Consider the following 13,575-nt stretch of genomic DNA (forward strand, 5'->3'; position numbering starts at 1 on the left):
GAGACACAGGCAGAGGGAGAAGCAGGCTCCATGCAGGGACCCCGATGCGGGACTCGATCCCAGGACCCCGGGGTCATGCCCTGAGCCCAAGGCAGATGCCCAACCACTGGGCCACCCGGGCATCCCAGGAGGGGCTGGGCCTGTCCGTGCTGGTGTCCAGCTCCAGCCTGCGGCTCGTGCCACACAGACGGGTCCCGTGTGGGAATGCACAGCCAGCGTGTAAACACCTCTGCAGATTCTGTGTCACTGGAGGTGCCGTGACCTTTCCCTTGGCCTCCGTGCACTCACCATAATTTTCCTGTTTGATGTTTCCCTTCAGCAAATGTGCCACAGTTAATTAGCCAGTACCGATCTCTGGAAATGTAGGTCATATCTTTCTTTCTTTAAAAAAATTTGTGTTACAAATGATACTTGCTTTCTTAGCTGACAGGAGACCCAGAGTGCCTACGGGAAGAGGAGCAGCGGCTTGAGGATGCGCAAACATAAAAGGCACATCAGAAGGACACTATGCATAAAGTTGAAAGATAAGCCACTCACTTGGAGGAAATATTTGGAAAATACATGAGGGTCAGTGAGCTGCTATAGGTGGTACAGAAAGAGCTGGTAAAAATCAATAATAAAAAATATTTTTTAATAAAACAAGGGCAAAGAATATGAATTTGCCAGAGAAGCACAAACGGCCCACAAGCAGGAGAGCTGTCTCATCTCACTTGAAAACACAGAAATGCAAGCTAAAATAAGATGTTTCTGGGGCGCCTGGTAGCATAGGTGGTTACGTGTCCAACTCTTGGTTTCGGCTCAGGTCATGACCTCAGGGTCGTGGAATCAAGCCCGACTTCAGGCTCTATGCTCGGCGAGGACTCTGATGCGGATTCTTTCTCCCTCTCCCTCTGCCTCCTCCCACCCTTTGGCTTGTGCATGCATTCTCTCTCTCTCTCTCTCTCAAATAAATGTTTAAAAAAAGGGAAAAAAAGATGTTTCTCTTCTTCTTCGATTGGCAAATGCAAACAGGATCACGGCTATCTCATTTTGTTCAAAGTGTGGCAGAAAGGACCTCTCCGCTTGCTGATGGCAGCCAGAACCGTGCTATAACCATCCAGAGGGCAATTCAGCAAAGTCAAAAATTTAAAGATTTTTTAAAAAGATTATTTATTTATTTATTCATGAGAGACCCAGAGGGAGAGGCAGAGACACAGGCAGAGGGAGAAGCAGGCTCCCTGCGGGGAGACCGATGCGGGACTCGATCCCGGGACCCCGGGGTCACGACCTGAGCCGAAGGCAGACACTCAAACGCCGACCCCACCCAGGTGTTCCCAAAATCAAAAATTTAGATGTGCATACACCTCCACCCTGAAGCCTGACGTCCCAGGATCAGTGCTACAGACTAACAGCACGGCTCCCCAAGGACGCCCATGAGGTTCCTGCCTATACTACTCGGAACCACAAAATCCTGGGAAGATCCCAACGACCACCGCGCAGGGAACAAGAGAAGAAAAAAGAAAATGTGCAAGTCAGAGAGCCACGGGCCGAGGATTCAGAAGACGGTGGGGCTCCACGTCCTGATCTGTTCGGGACCCTGCCTCTCGCACTGCATTATTTGAAACATTTACAAACAGTAATAATTTTATAATTACCAACACCATGAAAAGACACAAGCTGACGTGGGTACAAATCAAACTCCGGTAACACGGGCCCTTGCTGCACACGCTTTTCCTCCCTTCGCCCCGAAGCTCGGGGCAGATCCTGGAGCATCCTGCCAAGCGGCTTCCCCAGGGGGTTAGAGCAGTTTACGGGGTTTTCAGTTCCTTATGTATGTATGAAACAGGCTGATCCCTCCAAGAGGCGGATGATAAAACTGTCAGAGTGTAAAGCGTCTTAGATCCAGTGAGCGTGTTCATTTTAATCCCGTCCTACGGGGCTCCCAGAGCCCGGCACACCCCAATCTCCCCTCATAAAGCCTGCTCAGCGCCATATATGCAGTTGGCACCAATGCACTTGGCTTGTTCCATACATTCATTTGGTGCCCCCCACCCCACCCCTGGTTCAGAAAAAGAATTGGTAGAGGCAGCCACTGGATCCTTCCCAGAGCAATTATTAAAAACACCAGGTAGGCCCAAGGAAAAGAACAGGCAGGGGGATGCCCTCGGGGCAGACCAGCAGCAGGTGCTGGGAGCAGGTGCTGGGCGCTGCTGGCCGCAAGGGAGGATGCTCCGCCTGGCCAAGCCACCCCGGACACACGTCGTCCTCTGGACTTTTCCCTGAACTTCCCTGCTAATCTCTGCATCCTCCCTGCAGAGACACGGGAGACCTGCTCTTCCTCCTCACGTGGCTTCGCGTCCTCAAGCCAGAGATGAAGAGCCTGTGTGGGACCCGGGGACCAGGGCCAGCCCCTCCCACCGTGTCTCAGCTTGGTCCCTCTGCTCTTCATTTTGGCTCTGATGCCTTACTTTGAAATTCTCCCTTGGTGCGGTCTTTGCGGCGGTTAGCGAGTAAGCTCTGCATACAGAACGCACCTGTGCATTCGGCACCGGAAGAAAGCACAGAGTCCACGCGGGGCCAGAGACAGAGGCTGGACTCGGTTCTGGTCCTCAGGAGCCCGGTGGCTTTGCATCTCCGGGCGCTCCCTCACCACTTCCCCTTCCCTGTGAGGTTTAGGCAGGAGCTCGCACTCGGAACATCCCAGACAATCGGAGGCTTCCTTCCCTGTGACTCCCCCTGGGACTACGTGAACTCCAAGTTGGGCCTCCCGCTCCACCCAGGCTCCCCATCCTGCCCCCAGCCCCCAGCCCAGCAGGCAGAGGCAGGTGGTTTTCTCGGGTTTTGTCTTGATTCTTGGAACTTACACCGGCTGCACGCCTGGTGGCCAGGAATGCAGGTCGAGGACCCCAGGAGACACCTGGGCTGATTCAGGACATACAGGGGAGCGCTGGCTCCTCGGACCTTACCTACCCCAGGGGCCGTCCAGGATGAGGGAGCAGGAGTTCAGGCAGGACCACACGATATAAAAGGGAAGGAGAGCAAACAGGTCGAAATGACATCAACCCAAGCGATGAGCAGAAATGAAAGATGTGAGCAACCTCCAAACCGGGTGCGGAATCCAGCCACTTCTCACCGCTGTGGTCCACGACCGCCAGTGTTGTTTGCAAAAGCGACAGCAGCAGTGTCTTTGCAGCTCTCCCTGCTGCAGCCCTGCCACCCAGCAGCGGGATGATCCTGTCAAAACACCAGCAGGCGAGTAGGCCACATGCCTCCTCCTCCACATACCATGAGGCTGGCATCCAGAAGAGTGGCATCGGGTCACTTGCATGGTCCACACGGGGGCCTGCCACTCGCTCCCCATTGCAGCTCCCCTGTTCCCTCCCCTCCCCCTGCCAGCTGCATTGGGCACCCCACCTCCACCCCCGGCCCATGCATGAAGGTTCTTCACCCTTTGCTAGAAGGTTCTTTCCTCCTGGGCTCCTGGCTCCCCGACTCCTGCGCACTGTGCCTGGCTCACTCTTTAATATGTCAAGCCCCCACGTGCCACATTTGGAATCTCCTTCCCCAAGTGACTTTTCTCCTTTGCACTCATGACGATCCAACACGCGACATGCTCCATTTATTTGTCCCACCTTGTGTGTCTCGCAGTGAAACGCCAGCTCCTCCAGCCCGAGATTTTAGTGTATTCCCTCCCGAACGCCAGCACCAGGGGAGGCGCGGACGCACAGCGGTGCTGATGCGCGCTGGAACCACTGCCCCACGCGGGCATGAGGCAAAGGCAAGGACTCCTCTCGGGGGCGAGAGCTAAGTCTCTCTGAACCGGACCCGCGGCGGCATCCTAGCTCCTCACACGCTGACGAGAGAGATCATTATTCTGGCTACAGAACCAGGCAGCCAGGAGGCCCCAGCGCCCCACGGGATGCCGGACGGAGATGTGCACGCTCCTCAGAGCCGCACACGGCATTCGGACACCTGTCCTTCCAGGGCGCCAGAAGGAGATGACTGGAGAGGGTCGGGTCAGGTGACTGGGATACATGGGGAATAAATAAGCATCGGGCTAACGAGCCATCTGCTGGGCGGTGAGGTCTCCACGCCAGGCAGCACACCGGCCCACAGGTCCATCACTGGATTAGCCCAAATAACATCCGAGCGTTCAACGACAAAACTGAACTATAATAATCGCGCTCGCTCCAATTTTCTGGGGACACGTTATCCCGACCATGAGTCAGGCGGCCAACTCTAACCACCCAAGCGAGGCTACCCCCAGCTCAAAGGTCTCCCGCGGCCCCGATCTCTCCCTTCTAGCCACTTCTAAAGCAAGTCTCATGGTGCCCGGGCTCCGATGCGGTCCCTTCACTGGGCTGGAGGCAAGGCCAAAGCCATCATCATTCTTTGACAGCCAGCAAGGGACACGAAGTGACACCTGCAAGACTGTCCAAAGGCTGGGGAAGAATGCTTCCTTAAAGGGCACGAGCCCCGCCGCCCCCAGGGCTCCATCCTGGCCAGTGCTCCAGGCGGCCGGGAGGACTCTGAGGGCTCGTGTTCCGGGTGGAGGCCGGAGGGCCAGACAAGGGAAAGGCAATGACCGCGGGCCGGGTCGGCGAGGCTGGAGCAGGCCCCGAGGGAGGCAGGAGCCCGCGGGCACCAGGCGCTCTCTCAATAAGCAAAACCCAGACATTCAACAGATGGAAGGCAGTGGCTTGGAATCCACATAGAATGGAACAATAAGTGCATTCTCTGGCTGCTTTGACACCCGCTTCCAAAAGCAACAGGCACTTGGAGCCGTTCCGCACTCACCAGCCCTCCCCCCACTGGTTCCCACTGGGAGCTCTCAGAGACTTGGGAGCCGCGAGGAAGCCCCCAGTGTGATCTCCAGGTCACTAACTGCCTGAAATCCCAGGTCACTAACTGCCTGAAATCCCTCCTGCCTTTCCCACGCTCCCCGTAGCAATTAGGGAGGTGGCGGGCGGGGGCGGGGGTGGCGGTGGGCAGAGCAGCGCTGAATCGAGCAAGAGCCGGTGGCTGGGTAATCCTCTCTCTGGCTCCATTAAGGACAGAAATAAAATTGCCATTTCAGCTCTGGGTGCAGCTGGAAGAGGCTGTCACTCCCAAGAATGTACAGAGAACTTAGGAGAAGGATGCGCATGAATGAGAAGCAACTTTTCCCATTTCCTAGGCGAGTTACAGGAGGGTGGCAATCACGGCAGGGAGAGGCTGAGCCTCGGGAGTTGCCTGATGCTAAGCGGTGCCAGGATGACAGTAATGACCGCCGCGGCTCAGGGCCCCAGGTCCCTAAAGTGCTTGATTAGCCACCTGGGGCGAAGGAATCGCTAAGGGCAACTGTCCATGTGGGGAGCTGCCCAGCCTGCAGCCAGAGGGGGTCGCTCTGGGAATTTCTGGAATAGGGGAGGTGACCAGGCTGCAGCCAGAGGGGGTCGCTCTGGGAATTTCTGGAACCTGGAAGGTGACCAGGCTGCAGCCGGAGGGGGTCGCTCTGGGAATTTCTGGCACACGGGAGGTGGCCAGCACTGCAGCCAGAGGGGTCACTCACTATGGGCACCTGTCCAGAGGTCACCTGGAGAGAATCTTCCCGCTTGGCCCTGTCCCCAAGGCAGCCGGAGTCAAACGGAAGAAGAGGGGGTGTGCCTTAATATGAGAAGGGAGGGAAGGGGGAGGAGGGAAGGGAAGGGAAAGGGGAGGAGGGAAGGGAAGGGGAGGAGGGAAGGGAAGGGGAGGAGGGAAGGGAAGGGGAGGAGGGAAGGGAAGGGGAGGAGAGAAGGGAAGGGGAGGAGGGATGGGGAGGAAGGGGGAGGAGGAGGAGAAGGAGGAGGAGGGCAGGAGGGGGCGGGAGGGAAATGAGGGAAGGAGGAGGGGGGAGGCAGGCAGAGGGAGGAGGAGGGAGGCCGGGCCGGAGGCGGAGCAGAGCCTAGACGCGGCCCGAGGCGGCAGCCGACCCGCACCGGTGGCGGTGGCAGCGCCCTGGTTGGCTGGTCCCCGCCGTCCTCCCGCCGCCGCCCCCTCCTCCCTCCCACTCCCGCCCTCCCCGCGGCGGCTGGCGTCGAGAAAGTACAGTCAAAAGTCCCAGTGCCGCCGCTGGGCGCAAGATGGGATCCGGCTCCTCCAGCTACCGGCCCAAGGCCATCTACTTGGACATTGATGGGCGCATTCAGAAGGTAGCCCCCTCCCCGTGCTCACCCCTCCCCTGCGGGGACCCCCTCCCTGGGGCAGCGCTGGGGTCCCAGGGTCGGAGTCCAGGCTGCAGCCTCCGAGAACTTGGGCTGGGGGCGGGCGCTGCGGGGCTGCTGTGCACCCCCCTCCGGGTCTCATCGCACTGAGTTTGTAGGTTCAGGGGCTGGTGCAGGAAGCGCGCCCTGTCCCTCCCAAAGACCCCAGAGCGGCCGAGCCCCTAGGCTGCCCTACGGGACACAGTCCGGGTGCAGGGGTGGCGACTGGGGCGGGAGGGTGACCCAGGACCCGCGACCCCCCCAACCCCACCCCAGGCAGTGGCGGGGAGCAGGTGCGGGGGGGCGGGGCTTGCAGGGACCAGGGGCCGCTCCTGGCCCCCATCCGGACCCGCAGATGGACAGCTCTGACAGCAGAGGGGCTCCTTGAGGCTGGCCCTGCCCCTGGGCCCAGGGAGAGGCCGGGTGCCAGGCTGGACCAACCCTGTGGTCCCTCTGCCCTTCCCCAGAGCCCCGAAGCCCTCCCAGTGTCCAGCGGCCCTAACCGGCTCCACTGTCCAGAGCAGACCCCCTTTGTTCCCGGCGCCTCCCTTTCTAAGCCCCTGGCCTGAGTCCAGAGCCCTGGGCCCCTGCTTCTGATTGGCAGAGAGGAACAATAAGAGAGCTGGCTTGGAGGGGGGATCTTTAGCTCCTCCTGAAGCCCCCCCAACCCCGGGGGTGGGGGGAAGCCAAGTGAGGAATCACTCCCAAACTTCAGCTGGACGTTTCAGGGAAGCCCTGCAGCTGCCACCTCTCACCTTGCTCTTCTCAAGGACCACCCCCCACCCACAACCCCCCCCCCGGGGCAGGGCCCCCCAGCCAGTCGGCCAGGAGGCGTGGGCAGAAGGGGGGGGTCTCTCCGGAGGTCTCCGGAGTGCCTCTGCCAGCTGACAGACTGGCCGGCAAGCCACCCGCACCCTCGCCATCCCCATCTCCATCCCAGGGAAGTGGAACTCCCCTTCCCCCACCACCACCCGCTTTAATAGAATCAGAGAGCCGGGAACAGGAAGCCTCCGCAAGGCCAGGTTGTCAACACTCTCACTTCATCGGTGCTGGGCAGTCGGGCAGTGGCGGGGGCAGGACCGCACCCCGGCCCCCCGGCTTCCAGGACTAGGCCCCTGTGACTGAGCCGGGATTTAACAGCCCCCTCAAAGGAAGATAGGCCCCTCGGCTGAATACTTCTCTGCTTCAGTGTACACACGCACGCACAAGCATGCCCACGCGTGCACATACACATGTGCACATGCGTGTCCACGCACAACACGCACACAGGCATACACGGATATGCACGCCCGTGCACAAACCGCACACATGCCCCTACCCCACCAGATGAGAATTCTCAAAGACTGGCCCTTTTTATCTTTTGTAAGAGGGGAGATGAGATGTTGCCACCAGGTCAGAAGTGGCAGCTTGCTCCCCAGAACTTCCCAAAGGCCTCCCCGAGAAGCTCGATTGGAAGTGGCTAAAAAGTGGGAGCGAGGTGCCGGAGGGTGGGAGGTGAGCGTGGTCTGGCGAGCTCTGCCGGCATCGCGGCCTGGCTGGTTTTCGGAAGTTGACACACCTGAGGTTGGGGTGACCTGCGGGAAGAACAGCCGTGTGGGCGCACCTGCATTCGGGAGGGAGGCCGTGCCTTGGGAGGGGCCGCACCTGCTGCTCAGTGCTCGCCCCACCTCGCCCCGTGGCCCGGAGCAAGTCCCTGGGCAGCTGTGAGCCACCCGCTCCCGTGTCCGCTTGATGGACGGTCGTGAGAAGCACCCCCGAGGGTGCAAGCGGAGAGGCTGGGGCCCTGTGGGAACAGGCGGCCCCGCGCACGAGTCCCTCTCTGTCCACAAGTGGCCTTCACTGATCCAACAGGGGAGGGGGCGGCCCAGGTGGGCTGTGCCCCTTGCACCTCTCCCGTGTCCCCAACGTCCCTTACTGGCTCTTGACCTTGCTCTGCGTCCTCTGCCTTTGCTGTTGACGCCATTGGAGGCTCATCCCTGGGCTTCTGGGCCTGGCTGAGAGCTGAGACCCAAAGCATTTGGGGTTTTCACGTTTGTGCTGCAAAATGACACTGGGCCCCTCACCTCACACCCAGCAGCATGTGGGGACCTCAGACGTCTCCACTAAGAGTGTTTGCAGCAAATGCTCTTTCCTTAAGGCCCCAAGCATTGGATTCGGGGGTGCTCTGTCTCCCTTTTATCCTTCAGAGCTCTTCCCCCGCAAGGTCATGGACACAGACACCTACCCCCTCTGGTGAGTCCTCGGGGAGGGCGTGCTGTGGGGGGGGTTGCTCGCTGGGTCTGCACTGCTGTGCGCCCCCCAGTCCTGTGGCCCCGCCTCATTTCTGCCCTCTGCTGCTCCAGTCACCCAGCTCTTGGGCACCCCATGCTCCCCGCCGAGAGGGCACAAACATGGGGGGAGAGCCGTCACAGCAGTGACTCCTGCCGGTGCAACCTGCCCCAGCAAAGCTGAGGGGGACCGGTCCCCAGTTGTCTGAGGGGAGGCCACCTGCCTTGTCTGAGGACGCACCTGGGGTGATGACACTGCAGGCGTCTCGGGTGCTTGAAGAAACCCTGCAGCCCTCGCTCAGACAGCTGGTTCAGAGCTTTCTGACATGTAGAGAATTCTAGATGCACAGCTCCCCCACCAGCCCGGGGTGATACAGCATGAGACCAGCAGTGGGAATCTGGGGGTCCCGGGTGGCCTTGGGGGGACCGATCTTCCATCTGCGGCCCTTCCTCAGCGGCTGTGCGGAGGGGGCTCGGAGGGCAGGGGTGGCTGGCGAGGGTGGCAGGGAGCTGTGCAGGCTGCTCCCAGGGCCTCGCCTCCCTCCCCGCGGCCGGGCGAGATCAACCTCTGCGTCAGGTGGGGATACCCGTCGAGGAATCGGCCTGACGAGGCCAGTCCCTTAGCCCGCTCTGCAGACGAGCTATCAATCAGCCACCCTGAGCCGAGGCCTGGGTCCTGTGTGAACGTGACGCCCGCGACTCGGTTCCACCAGGCCATGGCCTCACAGAGAGTAAACCACAGCTGTTGCAGGGCGCCCAGGGACGGACGGGAGGACACAGCGGGCCCTCCCAGTGGGGCAGGGCTGTGGTGCCAGCAGTGGGGGGGCCTGATGAACAGGCTCCCTCCCTTGGTGAAGACTGGCTTGGGGGGGCCCTGCAGGTGGGGTGGTTTGCAGACTGGGAAGACTTAGGGGGACCCAGGTTAGGAACAGCTGGATGGCCGAGGGAACAGCCTCACTCCGTGCACCTGTCCCCTACATCCCTCCTCCTCTGCTCCTGTTGGAGGCGAGAGCTGGGAGCCAGGGTCCCCAGACCTGCATAGCTGGGGACCCCATCTCCAGAGGACTCTTCTCTAGAAGCTGCTGCTTCTCTGCTTTGCTCAGAGGGTTTGCTTTTTTCTTTCGTCTGCTGCCCCTGGCCGCAGTACCTGTTCCTTTCTTGCCCACGGTACATCCAGAGAGAGGGCGTGCTCAGCTGGGACGTCCTGGGGGTGCCAGGATGATGCCCTTGGCATTGTGGAGGGGGAGGGGCCCCCGCCTGGTAGCAGGTCCAGGCATGAGTTCCATGATCTTATGCATGAAGAGGAGTGAGGCGTCCGTGCGACCCTAGGGCCTGGCTTTGGGCTGCGGCTGCTGAGAACCCTCATCTGGGCCTGAATGGCCATTCCGGAGCTCCTACCGCCTCTGGAAGGGACACCTCCGTTGGTGCATTGCCCTGGCCTGGTGGCTCCCTCGGGGACAGTGCCCCGGTCATGGCACTCTGCCCGGACCACCCTCGGCCACTCGGAGCCCTTGCGTCCTCGTCCCGGCCCCACTGCAGCGGGGACCCCAGCCTCACTCTGCAGCTGGAACCCATGTCGGAAAAAAAAACAGCCACTTGACTTTGGTAAGTGGTTTCTGCTCTGAAACAAGGAAACAAATGAGAAAAAAACCAAAAGGAAGAGCAGCCTTGGAAGGTTGTTAAAATATCTACAGAAGAGGGTTCCCGGCTCACCGTTTGCGGGTGGGCCCCGCGGCGGACTGCTGTCCCCTCCCCGGGCCCAGTGCGCTCGGCCGTCCCGCCTCCTCCCAGGGAGCCAGCGTCCACACAGCCCAGGGCCCGCTGTGCGGGGGTTCCGGGATCCCAGGCGGTGCGCAGTTCCTCCCCGGGCGCCTGCAGGGCCCTGATCCGGTTTTCCTCGTGGCCAGGCCCTCCTCCCTGCCCTTGGAGTTGAGGCCTCCGCAGCCCGGCCAGCCACCCCCCTCCCTGCGCCCCCCAAGGGGCTTCAGGCTCCTCCACTCTTGTTTCTGGCCTTGGTGCAAACGCAGGCTGGCCTCGCTCCTTCAGAGCAGTCCCGTCTTCTCTTCTTTGAAGGGTGCAGCTGAGCCGCCCCCGCCTAGTCCCGTGTGGTCAGCACGGCAGGGCCCTCCGGGCCCCGGGCTCCTGGGCACCTTTCCCCCTCCTGGAAAACACGTCTGTCCTGCCACCTGGCAAAGCCCAGCGAACACTTCCTTTCGCTTTAAGACGTGCGCACCGGCTCTGCCCTCGCTCAGGGCCAGCGGAGCCCCGGCCGCGGAGGGGCCCGCTCGCTCTCGGTTCGCGCGGGGCTGGGTGCACCGGCCGGGCAGGCGGGCGACGAGTCCTCCGGGCGCGGGCGCTGCTCTTAGTTCGCCCCGCACCCCCGCCGGGTGTCGGGGACTCCCCTCGGCCACCCTCGGTGGCTCGAGCACCGTCTGTGTACCTTCCGTCGAGTGTTTATGGCTCAGGATATTTCCGCGGACACTGAAATGGTGGCAGAAGCGAATTGCAACGCTGGGATGTGTGGAGACTCCAAGCTGGGAGATGAGAGTCGTCCCACACCGTCTTGGTTTGCAGCGTAGAACTGGAGATGGTCGGGCAGCGATGGGGGCCGCGTTTTGCCTCCAGGCCCGCCCCCCAGCTGGCGATGACCCCTCTGTCTCCAGCTGCGTCACAACTGGGAGGCGAGACTGAACAAGAACACCGTGTGGGTGTCGAGCCTCTTCCTCAACGAGTAGATGGGCCTGCCGGCCCGCGGTGCCCCCACGGGCACTGTGCAAACGGAAACTCTTAGAAACGCAGCCTCTCTGAATTCTATCCAGCCAGGGGATGGGGGGACCGAGGGCAGTCGCCTTCTTGGAAAAGTGGGCACAGCAGTGGTGGCCCCGTTGGGTGGCCACAGATGGCGCTAAGCAGTAAGCCAAGGGCCTAGGGTGAGCCGGCCACGCGGGGAGGCTCAGTGAGCACGTCCTGCATGAAGACCCAGGCTCCCGCCTCCCCCAGGACGCTCCTGTCACTGGTTTGTATCCCCACGAGCCCTCTGTGAGCCTGAGCCAAGGCCCCGGGCCCTCTGCGTCCCCCTGTCCAGGACACCTTCATCTCCAACTTGCTGGAAACAGAGCCGGGAGGGCCGGCAGCCTGGGCTCAGGGCCGCCTGGCCTCAGAAACGTGCAGAGCACAGCTCCGGCCGTCAGGGAGGAGAAGCAAGAGCAGACGAAGGGCATGGTGTCCCCGTCAGCAGCTCACGTGAACTGACGTGCAGATGAAAGATGAAACAGGGACTGGGCCGAGCAGCTGATGGCAGAGCCAGCCACGGGGAGCCCAGGACACGGCCCCGCAGTCAGACGGCGGGACCGGGTGCACAGGTAGCCTTGGTCACGGGAGCCCCTGTCCTGGCTCTGCAGGCTGGGGGGGATGGGCATGCCCCCGACGCCCTTCCCACGGCGGAGGGCACAGGCTGAGCCATCCACACCCAGTCACCTGCCCCCAGGCCTCTGATGACCGAGCAGACCTCGCTTACTGGGAGCTGACGGAGGTCTTTGGCTGGAAGGATTAAGAGGGGACCCGGCAGACGCAAGGGACCCCCAGGTATCCTCCTCGACAAGACAGCAGCAGCCCACCAGCTGGCCCCACCCCAGGGAAGGAGGCCCCCCGCGTCTGAACTTCCCTGTCGGCCACTAGGACGCTGAGGTGAGAGGTGACCACCGGGCTGGCACGTGCCGGCCCAGCATTACCTGCCATCCTCCCCGGAAGCAAGAGCCCCAGCCTGGGGACCCGGCTCCAAGCCCGGTGCAGTTTGCAAGCTCGTGGCCCCGCTTCGAACGGCTCGAGAGGGAACCACAGCCTCTTGCTCAGCTCGTGGGGCTGTTTCCTCCCCATTTTGAGTTGAGCATGTGCATTTCCAGCGTTCTGAATCCTTATTAGAAAAAAATCTTCTGGGACGCCCGGGTGGCTCGGCGGTTGGGCGCCTGCCTTCGGCCCAGGACGTGATCCTGGAGACCCGGGATCGAGTCCCGCATCAGGCTCTGTGCAGGGAGCCTGCTTCTCCCTCTGCCTGTGTCTCTGCCTCTCTCTGTGTGTCTTTCATGAATAAATAAATAAAATCTTCAAAAAAAAAAATCTTCTAAGAATGCACGCGTAAAAATGCAGCTGCAGGAATAAAAGAGGCTCATGCGCTACCCCGCAAGCGCCCTGTCCCCGGCACATTCGCTGTGTGGTCACCTGGGGGGCCCACTGCACAAACGGCGCTCAGCTCTTTGGAGATGGCCCCGGACATTTGCAACCTCAAAAAAAATCTCTATAGTTGACAGTGGTTTATTGGCCTTGACTGCACCCACCCCTGTCCACCCGTCCCCCCTCAGCTCCAGCACGGCGCCACATCTGCTCCCCGGGTCCCCGAGCTGATCCCCTGGTGGGACCATTTGCCGGAAGAGAAGCTCACGGCACCCCTGAAAGCCCGGTCTAGAAGGTTAACCGAGAGCCGGGTCGTCTCAGCGAGCGCGTTTGCTTTACACGCCCTGCAGGACGTCTTTTCTTTTTTTTAAGTGATAGCAAACTACGGATCTAAAATTTGCCATCCTAACCGTTGCCGGGTGCACAGCTCTGTGGCGTGGTGCACACTCACGTCCTTGTGTGGCTGTGCCTGCCACCCGTCGTGAACTTTTCCATCTTCGGACTGGAGCTCCGTCCCCCACTAACTCCCCGGCTTCCCCCCTTCCCCCGATCCACTGGCGCCCACCTTCTCCCCCTGGATCCCACTGCTCCGGGTCCCCCGGGACCATCCCTCCATGCCTGGCTCGTTTCCCTGAGCGCGGCGTCCTCCAGGCCCGTCCACGTCATGGCACCGGTCGGCTCTCTTCCTTTCCTAAGACTGTGTGTCCCGTCCGCGTTCCGCTTATCGGTTCCACCCCCAGTGAACCCGCCTGGTGACCGTCAACAGTCTCATTTCCTCAGTGTGCAAAGCCTAGGTCTATTGCAATGGGCGTATTATTGCGTTTTCTGGAAAATGCCATTTTCCCGAAAGCCCCCCCCAACCCAGTCGTGTTCATCGGTGTTGCGTGTGGCGTGGTCCGTGAGGGGTGACATGTAAGAGGCGGGGAAGGAAACCA

General features: G+C 61.0%; 1 protein-coding gene and 1 long non-coding RNA gene across 5 annotated transcripts in view; one reads left to right on the forward strand and one right to left on the reverse strand.

Annotated features, from left to right (window-relative positions):
- Positions 1–610: 610 nt before the first annotated feature.
- LOC119867027 lies at positions 611–4,929 on the reverse strand. Its single transcript, XR_005382023.1, has 2 exons — positions 3,428–4,929; positions 611–3,213 (listed from the first exon to the last, which is right to left on the reverse strand). It is a non-coding gene; the product is annotated as an uncharacterized LOC119867027 (long non-coding RNA).
- A 1,073-nt stretch (positions 4,930–6,002) lies between these two features.
- Positions 6,003–13,575, forward strand: part of PDE9A (phosphodiesterase 9A) — an 86,958-nt gene continuing 79,385 nt past the window's right edge. For 3 of the 4 annotated variants that reach the window (XM_038581570.1, XM_038581571.1, XM_038581569.1), the window contains exon 1: positions 6,084–6,152. In XM_038581570.1, the coding sequence (XP_038437498.1) occupies positions 6,084–6,152 (69 nt within the window). Of the gene's footprint in view, positions 6,153–13,575 lie in introns of all 4 variants that reach the window. The other variant, XM_038581572.1, reaches the window with a different exon arrangement.

Source organism: Canis lupus, chromosome 31, assembly GCF_011100685.1.
Source record: "Canis lupus familiaris isolate Mischka breed German Shepherd chromosome 31, alternate assembly UU_Cfam_GSD_1.0, whole genome shotgun sequence".
NCBI lineage: Eukaryota > Metazoa > Chordata > Mammalia > Carnivora > Canidae > Canis > Canis lupus.